Consider the following 21,436-nt stretch of genomic DNA (forward strand, 5'->3'; position numbering starts at 1 on the left):
CTGACTGAACAAGAATTCTTAGCAAATTTACCAAAAAGAACTTGTGTGCTGCATGCTGAATGAATGAGTGTGCTGAATGCCATACAGCTATTCTCTTCACAAGAGCGTGTAGCCAATGATATGAGTGTGTGTGTCTTGTGCATGCATAACATAGTGTGCATGATGTTTGTGTGTGGCTTGTATACCGCAGAGTGTGTGTGTGTGTGTCTTGTGCATATGTCAGTGTGATTGTCTGCTTGTCTGTGTGTTGCTCACTGTGTGTGTGTGTGTGTGTGTGTGTGTGTGTGTGTGTGTGTGTGTGTGTGTGTGTGGTCGGACGCGCACTCACACTTGCATGGGGCGTACACTGGGGCGCGCTTGCGGCGCCACGATGCGGTAGCGGAGCACGGAGAGCGCGGCCAGGCTGAAGATGTCCACGCCGGCGGTCAGCGACGTCATGAAGCCCAGCAGCATGCAGATGCCACCGCCCAGCTGCCAGTCCTGAGAGCTGGCGCTCAGCAGGACGCAGGGCAGGGTCAGCAGCGCGCCCAGGTCCGCCAGGCTCAGGTTGAGCAGCAGAACCGAGCTGGGCTTGGACCGGCGCCGCGGGTTACGCATCAGCACCAGCCACATGAGCAGGTGACCGCCCACCCCGACCAGCAGCGACAGCACGCTGACCAGCGGCAGCACCAGCGAGAAGGAGATAGTGGTGTTGGTGGAGACCGTGTGGAAGAGCAGGTTGACGATGGCCGGCATGACTGCGAGGATCAAACACGGGCACGGTGCAGAGAGGGGTGTTCGGGTCACAGAGAGTAGAGGGCGATGGTCAGATTTAAGGATGAATGTGTTGAGATAACGTAAATGGGAGATGAGTGGTTATGAGGTATGAGATGAGCTGAGAGAGTGGGAGTGAAGAGCAAAAGAGGTAGAGAGGGGGAAGGTGGAGGGAGTAAGGGATCAGCAAATTTACAAAGAAAACATAATAATCTCTTAATCCATACACTCACAGTTTAACATTGCCTGTTCTTTCGCCATTTGTAGGAGGGATGCATATCCCATCAACCTCCCACAGTATAACCAGAGAGGGTTTAAGGATATCAAGGAAGGTAATCAAGGATCTTAGGTTTAACATTGCCTATTGTTTTACAATTTGTAGTAAGGATGCATATCACATCAACCCACCATCTTATCCACAGCCAGACACTCCGCCACCCCCCCCCACACACACACACAAACACACACAGACGTGTATTCAAAGCCTTAAAATCACAGTTGATGTCACTTCCAATGAGTCATAAGGGTCTGAGCGGCCTGAGCTCTGAGTGTCTGGGGACTTGGGTGTCTGGAGAGCGCGACCAGAGAGAGGGCGACAGCATCCACTCTACTGAATTATAAAGCAATAGCAGTCATTAGCCAGGGCCCCACTGGGGTCTGCCAGGGCACAGAGAACTACTGAAAGTGCATTAGTGCCACAAGCAATGGACCAGGCCCCTGTGATCTATACATTTTGTATATCCATGCATCCATATATCCGACCAATTACACTCTGGCGAGTACACACACACACACACACCCAGACACGCACGCATGCAGAGAGACGGGTACTAAAGTCATTGAGATTCATTCACAGCCTGTCAAGCCGAGTGTTACAACAGTGGAAGGTGTCTAAGAGAAACACCCCCATAAATAGAATAACATGAATCAGAGGCGAACGATGAAGCAGCGAGGACAAAACTTGGTTACAGTGTGCAACCAGAGTGACAAAGTGAGAGAGAGAGAGAGAGAAAAGAAAAGAAAAGGCTGACGATGAAGACTCGAGAAAACAAAGAGAGAGTGAAGGGATTGCATTTCTATTCAAGAAGTAGAAACAGTTACAAACTTTTCTCACTAGATTGCAAAATGAGACATTTTCAAACGCTGTCATAACTACTTCGTTGATTGTCAGATTAATCCATTGATCACTGAGATAAACTGAGATAACAACATAACATAAACCGAGTGAACATCTTCACCACACACCATACTTCTGAACAGACAGACAGAATTAATAAAACATAATAGAAAGATGTGTGCAATAGCTCTAAGTCTACTGGAAACATACACAGTCAACAAACATGAGAGAAAATGGTTACTTCAGTAGACAGGAGTGAACATCTAGGTCGGAGAGTGGATCCTGTTCCAGAATAGTACCATTCTCTTCAGAGTCAAAGAAGACAAGCAATTCATCCAAACACACAGACACACTCAAAGGGAGAGAGAGGGATGGAGGGAGAGTGTGCCCACCTGTTTCCTTGTGTAAAGCCAACCCCTCCTTCACTTACTGTCTCAAATTCACTCAAATATGCACCAACACACATCTCTCTCTTTCTGTTTAATTGTGTAGATGCAACAGAGGGGCCCTTGGCTACCCTCCCCACTAATAGATGTTCACTAATTTGACCCCAGTTAGGAATATGGCTACCGGTTTCCTCATAATATTAATCCCTCAGCAAAGCACTGGGGAGGTGGATAACAAATCTTTTGGGAATCCTGTTCTGAAAAGAAAAAAAAGCACTATAGTTAGTATAATCAGTGGTTCACAACTATAAGGCAAGGAATCTTCAAAGTAGTCTTTGTGATGTTTCATTATACTACAGCATCATGGTATCTTAGTTTATGACACTGATGGAAAAGGGTTGTGATAGGGTAAAAGGTGGATGGAGACTTCACAGGGCCTGAACCATGGTCTCCAGACAGCAGTGGCACTCAGGCTCATAAACTTCACCATTCTCTTAGCTGGTTACGGCCAGCTTGGGCAACCTCATCATTAATCCCATCTGTCAGCATTACTCAGACTTCACAAGTGTGTGTGTTGAAAGATTCATTCCCTAACTAATGAATCTGATTGGTGCAGCTCCTGAATGTGCATGGTGGTGCAGCTCATAAATTAAACAACATCTCACAGCGTCAGAGAACATCACTTGTTTCACCAGGCGCGCGTGCCTGTGAACGTTGGAATGTGTGTGGGCCTTACGAAAAGACCCAATTAATTAAACGTTGAATTAATGTGAGCTGCTTAAAAGGCAAATAAATCACTGAGCTATAGTTTCCTGCCATATTAGACTGTGTGTGCTCCGAGACAGAGCAATGTGCAAAAAATAACCATCTTATTTTCCCATGTTGTTAAATCCGTACACACCAATCATTTCATTCAGAGCCATAGTACTTAGCGTAATCTCACAGCAGTAATGTCAACAGAATTCTAATGCTGAACAAAATATTTATACCATGTGCCTTTAATCTGGGCTGGGCTTTTATAGAAATGCAGCTCCACTCCGGCCAGTACATTGCAATAATAAAAAAACACTGTGTGACAGTCACCTTCTGTAGAAATAGGTCTCCATGCACACGTATATTCAAAGCATGGATAATGCTTTCTGCTTTCAACAGAATGATCTTACCCACCTGCTAACAGATTAATAGTGAATAGACTTCAGTATAATGACTGGGGATTATTTGTGCAGACTGATCAATGGTGTTCCCATGGGGACAGTGGCATAATAAATAGCCTTCCTAGCCCTTTGTCTGCTTGGTAAACAACAAGTGCATTGCTGATATACCAAATCTACAGAGGAACAAGGGTTGCGACAACTTGATCGATTGATTCAAATTTGGGATATAAAAATGACCCAGCCATTCCCAAAGTCTTATCAAAACATGATCAGCCAGACACTTCTCTATACAGGGGAAGCTCTCTAGGTGTATGGCACCTCCTGCTGGTTAAGTAGACTAAGTGTAACGTATTCAACTTCATGCAGATACACTCACTTATAGTTAGAGAGAGAGAGAGAGAAAGAGAGAGATTAAAGGGGACACATTATTAAAGGCCCAAACTTTATTCAGTCAAAGTAACATTCACATTTTTTAAAAAATAAAGCTCATTTTGTTCTTGCACAACTTTGATTGTTATAATGTTTCTTTGACCAAGTAGCAACCATGAAATAACATAATAATAATACTGAAAACAAAATGAACATCATCACACAACAGCTTCCTGATAACTTATGCAACACTTATCAATATGTAAAAATCAACATAAAATGCAGAGCAATGGTCTTCACTTTGACTTGTGCAAAAAGTGATTGTTGTATTTCATATTTACAGATCATGATCACCTACAAGCAAACACCAAAGCTTGTAGTTTCAGTGTCAAAAGATTGTCTACTGACATAAGAGAAAAAAGGGACAAGCAAGAGGGGGTAGAGAAAGAAAGAGAGAGAGAGAGAGAGAGAGAGAGACAGAAAACAGTACTTTAGTAGAGGCCTGATTTAAGACAGTGGTGTGGTAAGTGGAGAGCTGACTCTGACCCTGTGTTAGCTCAGCTGGCTGAGAGTGTGAGAGGTCGAGATAGAGAATGGACTGAACTGGACAGGGGAGGATGAATAAGAGTTGGAGAGTTTGAGTGCTCCCACTGGAACATCGTGTAGCTACATTTATTGGGCTGTTTACAGAGAGCCAAATGGTCTCTCCAGCAGTCTCCTCTGCTCTCATTCCTCCATTTCTCACTCTACATTTACTTCCCTCTTCTTTCTTCTTTCCTTCCTCTAGCCATCATCATCATAATCCCCCAGTGGTTGTCATGCCAATGTGGCCGGCGGGCTCCTAGGCTGGCGTTGTCATGACGCCTCTCCGTTGCCAGGCTCCGGGCCTGTGTGACCTGGGGAAGAGAGAGTGCAGAGAGAGAGAGAGAGAGAGAGAGAGAGAGAGAGAGAGAGTGGGGGGTTAACACCAGCATCCTCACCTCACCCTCAGCACTAAGCTGGCTTTAGAAGCACTCTAAAGGTCAGCGCACAGCCATCTGTCCAGCATAGCAAGATGGAGGGAGAGAGAGACAGAGCGAGAGACAGAAGAGTTCTAGTGAGATAGGACAGAATGGGGAGAAGAGAGAAATGGAGAGAGAGAAAGAGGGGAAGACAGAAGAGATCAAGTGAGATAGGACAGAATGGGGAGAAGAGAGAAATGGAGAGAGAGAAAGAGGGGAAGACGATGATTCATGAAGGTAGTGAGGGAGATATGAAGGGAAGGAGAGAAAGCAAGAGAGGAGAGTAGGAAAGAAAGCAAAACACAGAAGGAAAGGAAGAGAGGGAGAGAGAGAGTGTGCCTCTGTAAGTGCCTATCAGTCATCCCACCTACTGGATGTCCAGCTTTTATGAGTCAGCATGTACGGCATGACAAACACCACAGGCTTACTTTGTCTGAGTTTGGGAGATGTTAAACTCCATCAGTCAATCAATCAATCAATCAATCAATCAGTCAAACAAAGAAGTTAGGTCCTGATTGGAAGTTGAGCAGTGTAGGCATACACACAGTGTGGAGCACATGGAGCATAAAAATCTCACGCATGCAGGAGCTTTTATGCAAACACAGGATCATACAGACACACACACACACACACACACACACACACTCATTCACAATTACTCACACACACACACACACACACACACACACACACACACTCATTCACAATCACTCACACGCACACACATTTACAGTACACACATACACACACATTCATTCACAATTACTCACTCACACATACACACATACACACACACACACACACACACACACACACACACACACACACACACACAACTCAGTCACACACACACACATACCCACACACACACTCATTCACAATCTCTTACTCACACAAGCACAAACACAAACACGCACCACACACACACACAAGTACCGGGAAAATCCACAGATTTGTGTCTTTTGGGGGGTAGTCGGGGTTTTTTCACTGGGGGCTTGCGATCTGAGGACTTCTCCAGATCGCGGGGGCTGTTGTGTCCCACGCCTGAGAATGAACATACACACAAACCCAGACACAACACACACGTTCATACACATGGGGCTACAGGCAAGTGTGAGCTACAGCCAAGGCATTTTCAGCACAGCCCCAAAAGGGCATGCAAACCTGATTTACGCTTCTCCAGTAACAGATATATGGACAGATAGACAGACACTAGGTGGACTAGGTGGACAGACAAACAAAGACAGAGAGAGAGAGAGATGGGAAAAAACAGACAGACAGATAGACAGACAGGCCAAAAAAAGAACAATTACATACACAGAGACAAACAGACAGGCAGGCAGACAGACAAACAAAGAAACAGACAAACAGTCAAGTCAATAAGAGAGCACAGTGTGATAAACAAGTGGGGAGGAGGAGAGTGGGTGTTTCAGATCTACTCTAATAATTACAGTCATTATATTCACATCACCCTGACAATGGGTTTATGACCTATGTATCGCAGTAAGCTTTAAGGCCACTCATCTCATTGACCTGTTATTATGGATGTTAAGAGCAGCAAATCATTTAAGAGGAGCTGCAGAAATTATGAAAAGAGGTACAAGGAATGAGAGCATGTTCTGAGACACACACACACACACACACACACACACACAAACACACACACACACACACACACACACACACACACACACACACACACACACACACACACAAACAAACACAAACATGCACAACCCAAAAAACACATGCTTTGCATGCAGGCAGTGAAAAATACTAAAGAATTAACTGGAAATGACAAACATGCACCATCTGTGGTTAATCACTTATGTTCACCCCTCCATGGTCCCACGTGTACACAAACAAGCACACGCATGCAGACATGCATATGTAAACAAGTGCTCACACTATACATGTGATTTCTTGCGTGTACCTGTGTCACAAGAATTGGCTTTTCTGTTACGGTACGGCTTCAGCCGTACACCGTTGGAGTTGCTGCCATCTTCATCACCTAACAAAGGCCACAGAACTCAATCATCACCATCATCATCATCATAATCACATGTATAGTGCATGTGACATAACATTCTCTGACCACTTTATGGGCAACACTGTATTTAACAAGTCTTGCCAACAAAGCAATTTTAACAACAGTAGTGAAAGATCCAACAACATGCGTTGTTATAACTGCTTGCTGTATCCTAGCCCTTTCTGCATCATCATATTACATCTGCATGTGTTAGCTGCCTGTCACTGTTGTGTGTGTAGTTTGTTGTTTTGGGTTTTTACATGTGTCTGCTTGTGTGCAGTCTGCTGTCCCAGAGCCTATGCTATGATGTGCTCCACTCTCATGTAGTGCCTGTCCCTGTGTATTATATTACCTGTGACTATATTCATTTAATTGCCAAAGAGGCTTTTGCATTTTGAAAGGGCCGCCATTGCAAATAAGAGCATGTTTTTAAGGATTTACCTGCCTAAATAAAGGTTCAATAAAATGAAATAAAAAATACAGCACAACATACCCTGACTGACAGCAGAGTCAAACGAATGATGAAGCACAGGCTTTGAAGAGGCGGGAGGCACGGGAGGCCGTCCTGCCTTGGGATTGGCTCTCTCTTTGGAGGGAGAGACAGAGGGACTATGCTCAGGTAACCCCCTGTCTGTGATTGTCTGCTCTTTACCTGCCTGAGGAGACCACTGCAAACAGGAAGTAGAAATTAATCATAAAGCAGCACACAGCTGATATAACCCTATCACTGTTTCTCTCCTTCAGGCAGGAACACACACACACACACACACACACACACACACACACACACACACAGGGAAATTAGCACTAGCTACCAGCCAAATGATACATTTTGAAATTGGAACTGTGGCTGGTAGATGTTAAAAAGTTAATTAAACACACACACACACACACACACTTACACTTATTCATACACACACACACACACACACACACACATTTGCACTTATTCTTACACACACACACACACACACACACACACACACACACACACACACACAGATATACTTGTGCATGGACACACACACACACTTAAACTTATTCATACACACAAACACACACACGGATATACTTGTGCATGGACACACATACACACACACACACACACACACACACACACAGATATTCTTGTGCATGGACATACACACACACACTTAAATTAAATTTATTCATACACACACACACACACACACAGATATACTTGTGCATGGGAACACACACACACACACACACACACACACACACACACACACATCCCTACCTTTTCATTTCCAGGAGAATGCGCCTTGATGTTTTGATCCTTCGGTGTGCCGTCACCATTCCTCTCCTCCCTCTCCTCCCCAACCTCCTCCTCTCCTCCGGTCTCCTCTATTGAAGGCTCTGCACAGGTAAACAAGCTTAGTTTAGCCACAGGCCACAGATTGGCTCTCTGTGAATCCCGCTTGCTTCCACCAGCGTCTGGGGGTAGAAAGCCTGTGTCATCACATCAGGGAGAGCTCACACAAAGCAAAAACGCTCAGACTGCCCACTGATTCATTTAATCTTATTAAAGCCAAACAGCACTGCTAACCGATAACATAGACCGCCTCTCAGAACAATCAATAAAGCCCTTCCAACACTTCCTAGGGCATTCCTCAAGCCAGACTTTTTTCGAGTTTTACTTTGAGTGAAGATATTTAGCTTCTGTAACTAACTGGGTGCCTCGCTCTCTCTGACAATGCAATATCCTGAATTTCCCCTCGGGGATCAATAAAGTATCTATCTATCTATCTATATCACAATGTAACATTCCTAATTGACAGGACAGCGTTTCTAGAACCCCATAGTGGATGGAATGGACACCCCAGCACAAATACTGATGAAATATCAATATCTGTCCTCCAATATTTCAATATATTGACATTTTAAACAGCTATTATCCTGATCATCAATATATTTTTTTCTTTTGCCTTTAGATGGCTGGTGTGAATTAGTTTAGCTGAGTGTAGTTTGTGTCGCTGTCACAACAGGACGGCATTGTCTGTCTTCAGCCTGGTTCAGTCTACACAGAGTTTGCCGCAGTCCAGCAACTTTGCTGTAAGTTTGGAATCTGAAATCTTTGCCACTGCCAATACTAATGCACTACAACAGCCTCTCTGCCCCCCCCACTCCCTTCCCCTGCCTCCCTCTTCCCTGGGTTGCGTTGTGTACTATGATGGTGGTGGCGCAGTGGCCGCAGCGCTGCAGTACCAGAGCTGTCCAGCAGGTGTCGCTGCCTCATTCTGGCCAGGCTGGGCTTGCAGCTCTGAGGTGGCGGCACAGGCTTCTGCCTCTCCTCCTCCTCCTCTTTCTTCTTCTTCTCCTCAGGCTTCTGCTCTTCCTCCGCTCCCTTTGTGGTGTCTGTCCGCTTCTCTATCACAGCGCCGGGTGAGACGACCACATCCTCGTAGTCCTCCTCCTCCTCCTCCTCTCCGCCATCCACGCTCGCTGTCTGCCCCTCAGCATGCGCCCGCCGCCTCGTCCCACGCCCAGCGGAGGCCCGTCGCTGTCGAAGGTGTCTCTCTCCGCGCTCTGCGTGTCTGTGTAAGCGCCCGTCCCCACAGAGCTGTGCGTGTCACTCTCTGTGTCTGAAGACTGCAGATGAAGGACAGAACGAGAGAGAGAGAGAGAGAGAGAGAGAGAGAGAGAGAGAGAGAGAGACGGGGAGGGAACTCTTTACATCAAACACTCAGAGTGACATCCCTTTCTTCCTTCCTTGGAGAAAATATATTGGAGGCAGCCACAGGTCTGTTTAAGTTTCGGAAGCCTTTTGCTGAAGAAACTGTCAAACCAGTGTGAATAGTTGAAGAGTCTGGTGGCAAACTTTTGCAAGAAGTACTGTAAAATAGGGGGTTGCTGTGTGTATAGCTGAGAAGTGTATGGTCTATAGGTGTATAAGTTGTGTGAACAAATGAGCAGCTTACACACTACAGTTCTATTTGACCTTTGATACACACTGCAGGTCTATTTGACCTTTATGATATTTTCCATGAGGATCAAGGGAAAATGGATAGAAACAGGCTATAGGACAGAAAATCTGAATGCAGCCATAATCTGGAAACCCTATGCACAAAATCAGCCATACTCGCTGGTCTGGACCAATCAGTGACCAGTGGGGGTGGCCAAATGCTATGATGTTGAAGCAAAACATTCATTTTGAAATGTTGGAACAACAATAGCAGCAGTGCTAAAACTAGGCGAAGCAATACAGATAACATTAGCTAACAAAGAGGAATTGGAGCAAGAATTTGTCAATTTATTCATCAAGGGCAAAGACATTGTTTCCTTACTGCCAGTGCTATTTGGGAATATGTCAGCATGTGGGAGAAGTAGAAAGTAAACAGTCCCATAGGGGTTCAATGTCAATTGGTTAAAAGCTGGTCCAGTGGTTTCAAAATGAACCCAACGTCTACACCCATTAGGATGCTTTGACTGGACACAATGTCCAATAGAGTATGGAAAACACCAGCCTAGGTCCAACACAGGCCCCAAATCAACATTATCTGAATAGAGAAGAAGCTTATACTCAACATAGCTGTGGGACATATGGCAACAGCGAGTCAAGATTGTGTCAATATTTTGAAAGTGTCTTTGACCTTTGACCTCTATGAAGGAGCACTCACCTGTTTGTGTGAGAGGCAGGCTGGGCCGCCCAGGAGGCCTGGGAGGGCGATGCCGTGGTGGGGCCGCGCTGCCTGGGGCGTGCTCCTCTGGGAGCCCTGCCTCTCCAGCCGCCGCTGGGGGCGGTCACTGCTCACCTCCACGGCCTGATCTCCCTCGCCAGGGTACTGCACCGTGGAGTACACATTCTCACTGGACACACTGTAACATGAGAGAGAGAGAGAGAGAGAGAGGGAAGGAGATAGAGAGAGAGAGAAAGTGATGGAGTGGAATTCAATCATCCTTAAAAGCCAACACACACATTCACCTAATATCATAAAATAAACTGCAGCTCCTTCAGAACAAAAATAAATAGGGAGGAGGTGGATTTGAGTCCTAAGACCTTGATTCAATTATCCTTTACCTTCAAACGTACACACAGTTACAAATGAAAACCATTAAGACAGAACGAGAGAGTGAAAGAGAGAGAGGGAGGAGGCAAATAGAAGAAAAGAGAAAAATAAGAAACAAACAGAAAGGTAGAAAGAAGGTACACACTGATAAATGTCAAAACCACTCAGGTGGTAAAGCACATTCCACAATTTAGCTACAGGCAGCATTCTGTGACGGTGCAAATCCACTGCTCTGATATCTAAAGGCTCTGGCATACTTCTGCCACTGCAGCCTGTGTGACACAAATTTTTGACATCAATACATTTTGTGGGGGCTGTCGCATGCCACCTAAATTTTGTGACATGCCCCTCCAGCAGGCAGCTCTGACAGACATGTGGAAGTATTGGGAGTGCTTCTCTTCAACCATCATCTCTGGCCCCAAAGCAGAAATCAATTGAATCATTTACTGTGTTTTATTGAACTGCTAGAAAAAACATGGCGGAGAATGATGTTCATGATGTTTAGATGTTCAAATGTAAATAGTTGTCACTGTGAACAAATTCATATACTGAGAATGCCCTAATCTTGCACTGACCAACCAGTGATTGCGTGTAGTGTGATGTTAGCTAAATGTTTTTCCCAGTTCAGGAAATGCGGGTCAGTATTAACGCATTACACGTTGCGTGTCATAAAAATTAGAGCCCATAGTGTGCATGTGTTCTGTGTTCAAAACAACAGAAAATGAAGTATGCCTAGGCCTAGTCACGTTTGCATGGCACAAAACTATCTGTGCAGTAGTATGTTCGTTCCTTAAGACTGACACAGCTCTGAATGACAGCTATGATTGACGGGTGTGATGTACTTTGTTCGGCACTCCTCTCCACAGGCCCCTGCCCGTCCTGCAGACTCCGCCTCCTGGTAGGAAATGGTGGAGTGGCGGTTCTTACGGAAACCGGAGAAGATGGACAGGACGCTCCGCCTCTTCTGTTTCCTCAGCGCCTGGGCCTGGTGCGACGCCAGCTGACTGTAGGGGAAAACAGGCTGCTTTACTTTACGCTCGCTCCGGTTCATCGACAGCAAACTGCATTAGCGTTTAAATACTGTGTCTCTATTGCATCAGCTGTATCAATTAACATTAACAACTTTTGGACTTTAGAAAAACAAATCAATTAATGCTAAGTGCTGTAATCAATTGAGTTTACCTACAAGAGAGTGAGATGAATTATGTCAATGAGAAGGTGATCCTCGCTGTTTTGTCAAACGTCTAAAGTCATCAGATCTATAACTTCAAATCTTAAAGTGTTCGGTGCATGACTTCCTTTCCCTCCAGTTTGCTGCACTCATAGTAAGCCTGTACCTGTCTGGCAGAACCCTCTTGGTATAGAAGTCAGGGAGGCCGTCGTCCAGCAGGTTCACTCCTCCGTTTTCAGCACAGTGCTGCACATGAATGGACAGAGAGAGAGAGAGAGAGAGAGAGAGAGAGTGAGCAACATTACAGCAATGTTTCATCAGAAGAGGGAACAGGGGAGCAAGAAAGGGGCTGTTGAATGTTCACTACAATTCTGTATAGCTGATAGTTTCGGTCCTTGATTGTGTTCGATGCCGTTGTAAAATGCAGCATAAACATACACCTTGACCGCATTTCGCTCTATATTCCTACGCTACCATAACTTCATAGCTTGGCAACCATTCAGATAGAGGAAATATATTTCTTGGCGGAAGACTGATTATCTATGAATAAATCGGTTCCATTTCTAGTTGCTGTGCCTTTACTTTATGAAACTTTGCCAGGTATTTATAGTAACAGTTTTAGAAAAGCAATAAGCCTCTGGAATCCGTAGGTTACACTGATTCTACAACAACTAAGGGGGGTTTTAGGCACTCCGCTAGCGCGTCGTGCCTAACAACGCCCCTTAGCAGCTGTAGAATAAATGTAACCTACGGCCTTATTGGGGCTTCGGGGGCCTCCGGGCTTATTGCTTAATTCTAATCATCATCATTATCATCATCGTCATTTTGATCATCATTGTCATCATCATCATCATCATCGATTCTTCCATAGCAGTTACCCGTCTGCTAGAACACCACTGCTCTCCCATCCTCCTGCATGTCTTCTGAGCAGGCCCTGTAAAGTATGCGGGCTCATGAGAGCTAATATGCAAGCATCATCACTGCTCCAGGGTGATTAGGTTTTGGGAAATGAGATTTGCATGTGAGTCATAACTGACAGAGTTAGTGCAGAACAAAAAAGAGAAGTCCATTTGACGTCTTGTGAGATCTTCCCCAGGGCACTGAGAATGCTGTGGATGTTGCAAGCTAATGTTCTCGTAAACAACAACACTGAATTGTCAGAGGATGGAAATGGGAAAATCATATCAGATGTACAGTGCATGTCTAGTATAAACTTAATGCAGTTTTTCCATCTCGGTTCTCATTCTGTGCAAGAGATAAGCCAATATCATCACATAGAATGAGGTCATGGAAAAAAACAGGTTGAAGTGCGAGTAAAGGTTCAGGAACCATTTTCTTCCTGGCCCAATATTTCATCCAACTCGCCATTGTCCAGATGTGCAATGTTGAGTAAGATTAATAATTGATTATCCTGAAATGATAATAATGAGCCTGCCACAGCACCTGTACGCAACACAGGAGACAGGTTACTGCTTACTGTGTCTGGAGGGGTGTAGCCTGTCCTGTGTCGCCGCGGGGGGCGAGGTCTGACATGAGTCACGTGGCGCAGAGGTGCACCCTGGGTAGGCAAGGTGGAGAGCCCCTCCCAGGAAGCCGAGCGGGGCAGATGGGCGGAGGGAGTAGGGGCAGAGATGATGGGGGAGGCGGAGGGGTCATCACCTAGACCTGCTGGAGAGAGAGAGAGAGGGGGGAGAGAGAGGTGAAGAGAGAGGGGGAGATAGAGGGAGAAGGGGTGAGGTAAAGTAGGCAAAATGATAGTTGTGCAGAAACAAGGAAGGTACAAGAGGGAGAAATAGAAGGAAAGGGAGAGAGAGAGAAAAGATGGAAAGAAAGGGATGCAGAGAGAGAGGGAGAGAAAGAGGAAGGGAAAAGCATGGAGAGAAAGAGAGAGAGAGATAAAAGGAGAGGTGAATAGAATGAGAGTGCAGAGATTTTGTGTCATGCATAGCTAATGAGGTGAACTAAAACAAGTTGGATAGAAGTTCCCCTTTTGTCACCATTTTGCGATAAATAATTAATAAGAATGCATAATTCATCAGCACAAATCAGTAAGTCCAAGCCTGCAGCTCGGGTGAACTCACTCAATCTGGTGGACACCGGCCGGATCCGTCTGGTGCGAGAGCTGCGCTTCTTGATGGCGATGGTGTCCTGGTGAGAGAGGGGGAGGACGAGAGAGAAACAAGTCTAAGTCAACAAAGAACAACATGGAAAAAAGAGAAGGTGACACACATAATGGAGAATCAGCAGGAGGAAGAATTCAATTTTCCTAAAGGTGTGAAAAATGCACGCATCACAACCTCTCTCTCTCAACAAACAACACACACTTTTTTAGTCTGTAAATCTTTAAATCTTGTTATTTGGCTCTGCTACTTTGATTTGTTTCTCTCTGGACAAACTTGTTTATGTGTGTGTGTGTGTGTGTGTGTGTGTGTGTGTGTGTGTGTGTGTGTGTGTGTGTGTGTGTGTGTGTGTGTGTGTGTGTGTGTGTGTGTGTGTGTGTGTGTGTGTGTGTGTGTGTGTGTGTGTGTGTGTGTGTGTGTGTGTATCTTTGTCAGGTACAGAGGGGGTATACTGTATGTGTGTCTCTACAGTATGTCCTTCTCTGTCCTTTCCATTTCCCCATAGTCATTCTCCAACTTTCTCCTGTCTTTATTTCACTCACGATGCCGATGGCCAGGTCCTCGTCTGCGATGTCCAGTGTGTCTGAGTGTCTCGGAGCTCGCCGGGCTGTCCCCCTGTCCTCAAGGCGTCTCACCTGGGACACCTGCTGCAGCTGAGAACAGAGTGAGATCCACAAGACAGACAGTCAGGAAAACCCTTTAGAGTCTGGATCCCACCCTAACACTCCCTAACACAACATGTTATCACTAACTTATTACACGGCTCTTCATAATGCTGCAGAATGCTCCATTCACTTGAATGGGCTTTCCCAACGTTCGGTGGTCTGCTAATTCTCAATAACAGACCGTTGCTAAGTATAACAGACCGCTGTCAAGGAAAATGGGCTTTGTGCTTTTATTTCACGTCTTTTCATATCACTACGCAAGGACTGGAACTTCATTCAAAAGTGAAAGCAGACGGTTGATCAGCTGTGTTCGAAAGAATGTTTGATTCAAGTTCAGCGTGTGTTGTTGCAAACTATTTGTTTCAGTAAATGCCACGATGAACGGTAACAAATCGGCTAGGCTATGTAGGCTAAAGTCATATCGGGGGGAGTTTATTATTTCGTTTTGGCAAGTAGCCGTGTAATAAGCTACGCGTCTGGGTCCGGTTCGCCCTGGCCGGGACTTATTTTTCCAATAATGACCGGCGTTCTATACTTTATCCCTTACATGAATTCGGCATACTACACCCTTCAATGCTCCTGAATGTTTTTCATTTTTAAAGGGTATTTTTGTCTGATTTTTTTCCAGAACAGTTCAAAGGGGAAATAACTGCACTGATGTAATGTCAAAAATGCCTGCTCTGTAGATATCTTTAGGCCCTGTTAGGACCGGACTCTGTAATACCACTATGTACCTCATGTCAAACATGCAAGTTAGTGGAAGACTGTCATTGCAACTGGATTAGTGCAATCAATACAACTCAAGTCCTACAGAATTCTACATATAGTCCCTTTAAGATCTGAACTGAAATGTTGGTAACATTAAAGGAGAATTCCGGCAATTTTTCTCTAGATCTCTGTTTCTCAAGGTCACGGAGTACTGTTGGTATGGAGAAAAAAAATAACGAAAAAACAAACCAAACCCAACCAAACTTTCAGGTTCCTAACAGTAAGCAGTGGTAGACAGAGTAAAGTGGTTAGGCTGGCAGACAGACAGTGAGACAGAAAGAGGCCAGGCCTGTACCAGTGTTTTGTGAGTGGAGTAGAGCTCCTGCAGGATCTGATCCACTATGGTGTTGGTGAGATGGGAGACGACAGAAAGCTTAACCTCCCTGAGAAAAATGACAGAACAGCAAAGAGAGAGGAGAGAAGAAAGGGAGAGGAGAGGGGGGTGAAAGAGTGAGAATATGGCTCAGTGTCTCTCGCATGCACGCAGTAACAGTACAAAAGAGGGTCTCAAGTCAGACAAGTGGTGTCAAGTGGTGACAGAGAGAGGACAGAAAAAAACAAAACATGCTCGAGTGTTGGAAATCCACGTGCAGAGAGAAATCACACCGCCTTTTCTAGTATCTGTCTCTTTGCATCATTTACATTCTGGGGTTGGGCTGGTGTCTGGGGGCACAGGCACGGCACGCTAGGGAAACGGCTCCCCAGCAGCACAGCTGAGGCTCAGCTTCCTGTTTTCTGGGTCTCGCTCTGTGGCCTTTATTTCTCCTGACAGCCTGGAGAAAGCCCATAGCTCTCGCTCTCCTTCTCCCCCCCCTCTCTCTCTCTCTCTGGCCTCGTTCACTCGTTCATGGCCTCTCGCTCTGCTCTGACCCCTTTTCTCTCTCCCCTCCTCATCTTTTGGTTGTTCCCCTTTCAGCACATAATATCATCAGCGTCTGATGATGTTCCCAGAGCACGCTCCCTCTCTCCCTCCTCTATCCTCTTTCTGTCTATCTGTGTCTCTCTATCTGAGTCTGTTTTGTTGTCTTTTACCATCTCTGTTTCCATCTCTTACTGTGATTTTCTGTGTTTCCTCTTTTTATATGTCTGTCTTTGTCTCTCTTCTGCCTCTTTCTGCACCCCCCCCCCTCTCTCTCTCTCACTCTCTCTCTATCTCTCTGTTCCATGAGGCTAGAGGTACATTAACAAACATGCGGTACACCTGACTCATGTTAGACCGGGATGTCCATTCTGTGGGACTGATTAGACAGCTTGTATGCTGTGAGAGGTAGCAGGAGCTTTTTAAGCTCTTGAGGGGCTGCTTTTGGAAAGTAAAGGGAACGCTTTTCACATACCTTCTTGAATTTGTTGGGGCCCGTATAAACATGGTTAAAAATAACAGGGGGCTGTTTATTGATGTTTCCATTGGGTTCGGCAAAGTTGGCCATCTGAAAAGAAATGGGTTTATAAAGCCACTGCTGCGCTCTTACTCGAGGGCTCTGTTGATGTCCTGCGCGGCTCTCTCCATCAGGGCAGTGCGGATGACAGAGCGAGGGATGGAGACGCGCTCTGAGATGGAGGAGAGCGGAGGGGAGGTCAGCTCGGCTGAGGTGGCGGAGAGTGGACACAGCTCACGGCACAGGGACACCATGGAGTCCACGATCACCTGACAGGCACCACAAACACAACGTCAGATATAACACTACGTGAATGCATCAATCAGTACAGGGAACAACAACACAGGCTAGATCTGTGGAATGCTCATAGTCAAGCTCATGAATCTCTACAGGCAACATTGAGCCAATTTCCTCTGTCTTTCAGCTTCTACAGTACAGAGAGGTCTGAACACAGAGTGGTGTGCAGTAGGTAGCACACCCGGTTATTATTCTGGGGGAAACATATCAGCCGAGGCTGACCCTCTCTGCCAGTCTCCCTGGGCCTCTGACAGGCCCATTATACAGACTGCAGTTAAAGGCAGAGCAGAGGAGAGGAGAGGAGGATGGGGAGGATGAGGGAGGAGGAGGTCTGCGAGGGAGGGGTGAAGGGGAGAGGGGCCTCTGATCTGTCTGACAAGAGGTGCAGACTCTCAGATGTGCAGGTCAGTGTCTGAGGGAGATACAGAGAGAGAGGATATCTGGAGAGTAGGAGAGAGAATCTGGATAGAGGGAGAGAAAAAGAGAGTCTGGATAGAGAGAGAGAGGAAGAAGAGAGTCTGCAAAGAGAAAGAGAAAGAGAGAGAGAGAGAGAGAGAATAGAGAGGCATGCATATTGAGAAAGACAGAAAGACTGGACTGGAGCAGTGCAGTGCAGTGCAGTGCAGTGCAGTGCAGTGAGTACTTACCTGTAGTTCCTTATCAGCTGCCTTGGCCAGCTCTCCAGCTAGCACGTCCAGCCTCTGCCTGACCGGTCCGTCCACTGACAGCACGTGGGCCAGCTCACACAAGGATGGGTACAGCTGAGGACAGGACAAATTGATGGGTGTTTACGCACACGCACACACACACACACACACACACACACACACACACACACAAAATACGTCACGTACCGCTCGTGAGTTCCTGGCCTCCTTGAGAACCTGCCTCGCCGCCTGTAGCTCTTCCCCCTCGGCTGAGCCCCGCAGAACACACAGCTGTTGCTGCACGCGCACACACAGGCGCTCCATCACCTGAGACACACACACACACACACACACACACACACATGCACAAAGACACACACACACACACACACACACACACATGCACGGAAGCACAGGCAAATAAACAAATGCATACATAGGCACACGCACATTCAAAGAATTTACACAGAAACAAAACAGAGAGAAAAACACACAGAGACATTACAGAAAGACATTAAGTCATCAGGCAGCTGTTATGGTAGAACACTGCAATTGCAATAACTCTGTCATTTACTCCCAAAAAAAGTGATTTTACACTGTGTGTGAGTGTTACTTAGCAACCCTGGCTGAATAATAGAGCAGAAAGTATGGGCTAATCACCAAGCTTGAGAGGAAGCGTAATGCCTCTAGCAGCGGGAGAACAGAAAATAGACAGAATAAGAGGAGAAAAGAGAAAGAATAAGAAGGAAAAAGTGTTTGTGGCAGGCAGGATTACAGGCACACAAATAGAGTGGCTTTGGCAGGGTGAAAGAAAGATAAGGAGAGTTCGTAACAGAGTGACAGACTGAGACAGAGAGTATTATTTTGGCGAGACTGTGGAGAATGTGGCGGGAGAGCACTGGTGCTTATGCTGGGGAAAAGACCCAGCAGCCAGTAGCACGCACTCAGCACTCTGGCCAGCATGGGCTACCATGCAGTCAGTCATATAACTGCTGTGCCTGGGGGTGCGGTGGCCTACTGAAGATGTTCACCTGATGAGCCCAACATTTGCTAAGGTTTTGGTTGTTTACCTGCTGAGCCTGTGTATGTTTGTGTTTGTGTACCTGATGAGCCTGTATGTGGTATACAGTATGTTACTATATTACAATGTTTTTGTACCTGATGAGCCTGTATGTGGTATACAGTATGTTACTATATTACAATGTTTGTGTCCCTGATGAGCCTGTATGTGGTATACAGTATGTTACTATATTACAATGTTTTTGTACCTGATGAGCCTGTATGTGGTATACAGTATGTTACTATATTACAATGTTTGTGTCCCTGCTGAGCCTGTATGTGGTATACAGTATGTCACACTATGAAGTGCTCCATACATGTAGTGTAAAAATTGTTTTAGAAGACTAATTTTTCCGAACGTTTGTGCTGCTGTTAAATCTGGTGTAGCCAGTTCCATTGGTTACAGTGGAAGCTAACTATTGCAGCAGACACTAGTTACGCTGCACAGAACGCTTCAGTTACGTGCCCACTGTAGCCTCCCTGTCACTCTGTGTCAAATGGTAGACCCATCTTCGTAGTCTTACATTCTTGCATTTGAAGGGCAATGGGTCTGGGTCAAGATTACAGTCAGATCAAGTTCAAAGTCTGATCCTATCTTATTTTGCCAAAGGCTGAGCATTAGCTTTTGGCTTTGAAGATTTTCTGTGACAGGTTTCAGAAATTGTGTGACGTGAAGATTTTCTTGCTAAGCAGCAAAAAACTACATGGTGGAGTTTGCGATGGGTACTACTGCTGTGCCTGCTGTGCCTGCTCAGTTTGCATGTGTTGTGGTGTGCATACCACTGTGTGTACTGTACTGTATGTTGTGTGGCGTGTTGTGTGGTGTGTTAAGTAGTTAAGTATAAGCATATATACTCTTTTGATCCCGTGAGGGAAATTTGGTCTCTGCATTTATCCCAAATCCGTGAATTAGTGAAACACACTCAGCACACAGTGATCCCGACGCAGTGAGCTGCCTGCTACAGCGGCGCTCAGGGAGTAGTGAGGGGTAAGGTGCCTTGCTCAAGAGCACTTCAGTCGCTTCCTACAAGTTGGGGTTCGAACCAGCAACCCTCCAGTTACAAGTCCGAAGCACTAACCAGTAGGCCACGGCTGCCCTACCATTGTGTGGCTTTGCGTTGTGTTGTGCAGTGTGGCTTTGCATTGTGTTTTACATTGTGCTGTGTTGTGTAGTGTAGTGTGGCTTTGTGTTGTGTTATGTAGTGTGGCTTTGTGTTGTGTTGTGTTGTGTTGTGTTGTGTTGTGTTGTGTTGTGTTGTGTTGTGTAGTGTGGCTTTGTGTTGTGTTGTGTGGCTTTGTGTTGTGTTGTGTGTTGTGGTTGTTTGTGTTGTGTTGTGGCTTTGTGTTGTGTTGTGTAGTGTGGCTTTGTGTTGTGTTGTGTGGTGTGGTGTTGTGTTGTGTTGTGTTGTGTTGTGTTGTGTTGTGTTGTGTTGTGTTGTGTGGCTTTGTGTTGTGTTGTGTTGTGATTTCAGAGTTGCTGTACCTGTTCTGCAGTGCTGGTCACTAAACCTTGATGCAGACGCAGGGCTTTGTGTTGTGTTGTGTTGTGTTGTGTGTTGTGTAGTGTGGCTTTGTGTTGTGTTGTGTAGTGTGGCTTTGTGTTGTGTTGTGTTGTGTGGCTTTGTGTTGTGTTGTGTAGTGTGGCTTTGTGTTGTGTAGTGTGGCTTTGTGTTGTGTTGTGTTGTGTTGTGTTGTGTTGTGTTGTGTTGTGTTGTGTCAGAGTTGCTGTACCTGTTCTGCAGTGCTGGTCACTAAACCTTGATGCAGACGCAGGGCCTGTTTCTGCGAGAAGCGCTGAGTTTGATTATTCCTCAACAGAGCTCTCTGGATCTGAAGGAGAGGGAGACAGGAGAAGTAAGCAAAAGTGAGGGGAGAGAGAGAGAGAGAGGGAAAGAGTAAGGAAGAAACAGTGAATGAGTGAGTTGAAAAGAGAGTAAGTGTGAAAAAGAGAGAGATTGAGAGAGCGGGAGATATGTCGGGAGAGAGCGAGAGAAAGAGAGAGAGAGAGAGAGAGAAAGAAAGGCTGACAGGAATAGTGAGTGTATTCAAACAGCGTTGAGCACTGCAGCTGATGCAGTAGCGATAAGCACACATTCACTAACATAAGCACTGGTAATTACCGGCAGCCATCAGATATGACGGGCCGGCCGCAATCATTCTGAACTGCGGTGAGCTATTTATAGAGATGGCCCGTCGTCACACAGCTTAGGCCTCACATCCCGGGATCAGTCACACAGACACGCCGTGATGGCAGTGCCAACACATACATTCAGACACTGCCTCAGACGCAAAAACTCTCTCTTTGCTGCCTGTTTCATCCAAAGATGCATCACATGCAGGTTTTATACATAGGTTGTTTATATGGAAGTTGTTGTAGAGTCAGTGTAACCTACGGACTCCAGGGGCTTATTGCTTTTCTATAACTGTTACTATAAATAACTGGCAAAGTTTCATAAAGTAAAGGCACAGCAACTAGAAATATAATTATTTATT

At 45.7% G+C, this 21,436-nt stretch overlaps 1 protein-coding gene across 1 annotated transcript in view; it reads right to left on the minus strand.

Moving 5' to 3' along the window:
• Positions 1 to 3,838: 3,838 nt before the first annotated feature.
• The window catches only part of carmil3 (capping protein regulator and myosin 1 linker 3), a 55,727-nt gene continuing 38,129 nt past the window's right edge, over positions 3,839 to 21,436 (minus strand). Inside the window, 18 exon segments of the mRNA XM_048254998.1 lie at positions 3,839 to 4,675; positions 5,717 to 5,824; positions 6,714 to 6,791; positions 7,303 to 7,477; positions 8,071 to 8,189; positions 9,039 to 9,206; positions 9,209 to 9,422; positions 10,451 to 10,649; positions 11,683 to 11,844; positions 12,178 to 12,257; positions 13,489 to 13,676; positions 14,093 to 14,159; positions 14,674 to 14,784; positions 15,860 to 15,947; positions 17,034 to 17,209; positions 17,885 to 17,998; positions 18,092 to 18,211; positions 20,675 to 20,773. Coding sequence (XP_048110955.1) covers positions 4,635 to 4,675; positions 5,717 to 5,824; positions 6,714 to 6,791; positions 7,303 to 7,477; positions 8,071 to 8,189; positions 9,039 to 9,206; positions 9,209 to 9,422; positions 10,451 to 10,649; positions 11,683 to 11,844; positions 12,178 to 12,257; positions 13,489 to 13,676; positions 14,093 to 14,159; positions 14,674 to 14,784; positions 15,860 to 15,947; positions 17,034 to 17,209; positions 17,885 to 17,998; positions 18,092 to 18,211; positions 20,675 to 20,773 — 2,307 coding nt within the window. The 3' untranslated portion in view covers positions 3,839 to 4,634.

The sequence above is a fragment of the Alosa alosa genome, chromosome 1 (genome assembly GCF_017589495.1).
Source record: "Alosa alosa isolate M-15738 ecotype Scorff River chromosome 1, AALO_Geno_1.1, whole genome shotgun sequence".
Lineage (NCBI taxonomy): Eukaryota > Metazoa > Chordata > Actinopteri > Clupeiformes > Clupeidae > Alosa > Alosa alosa.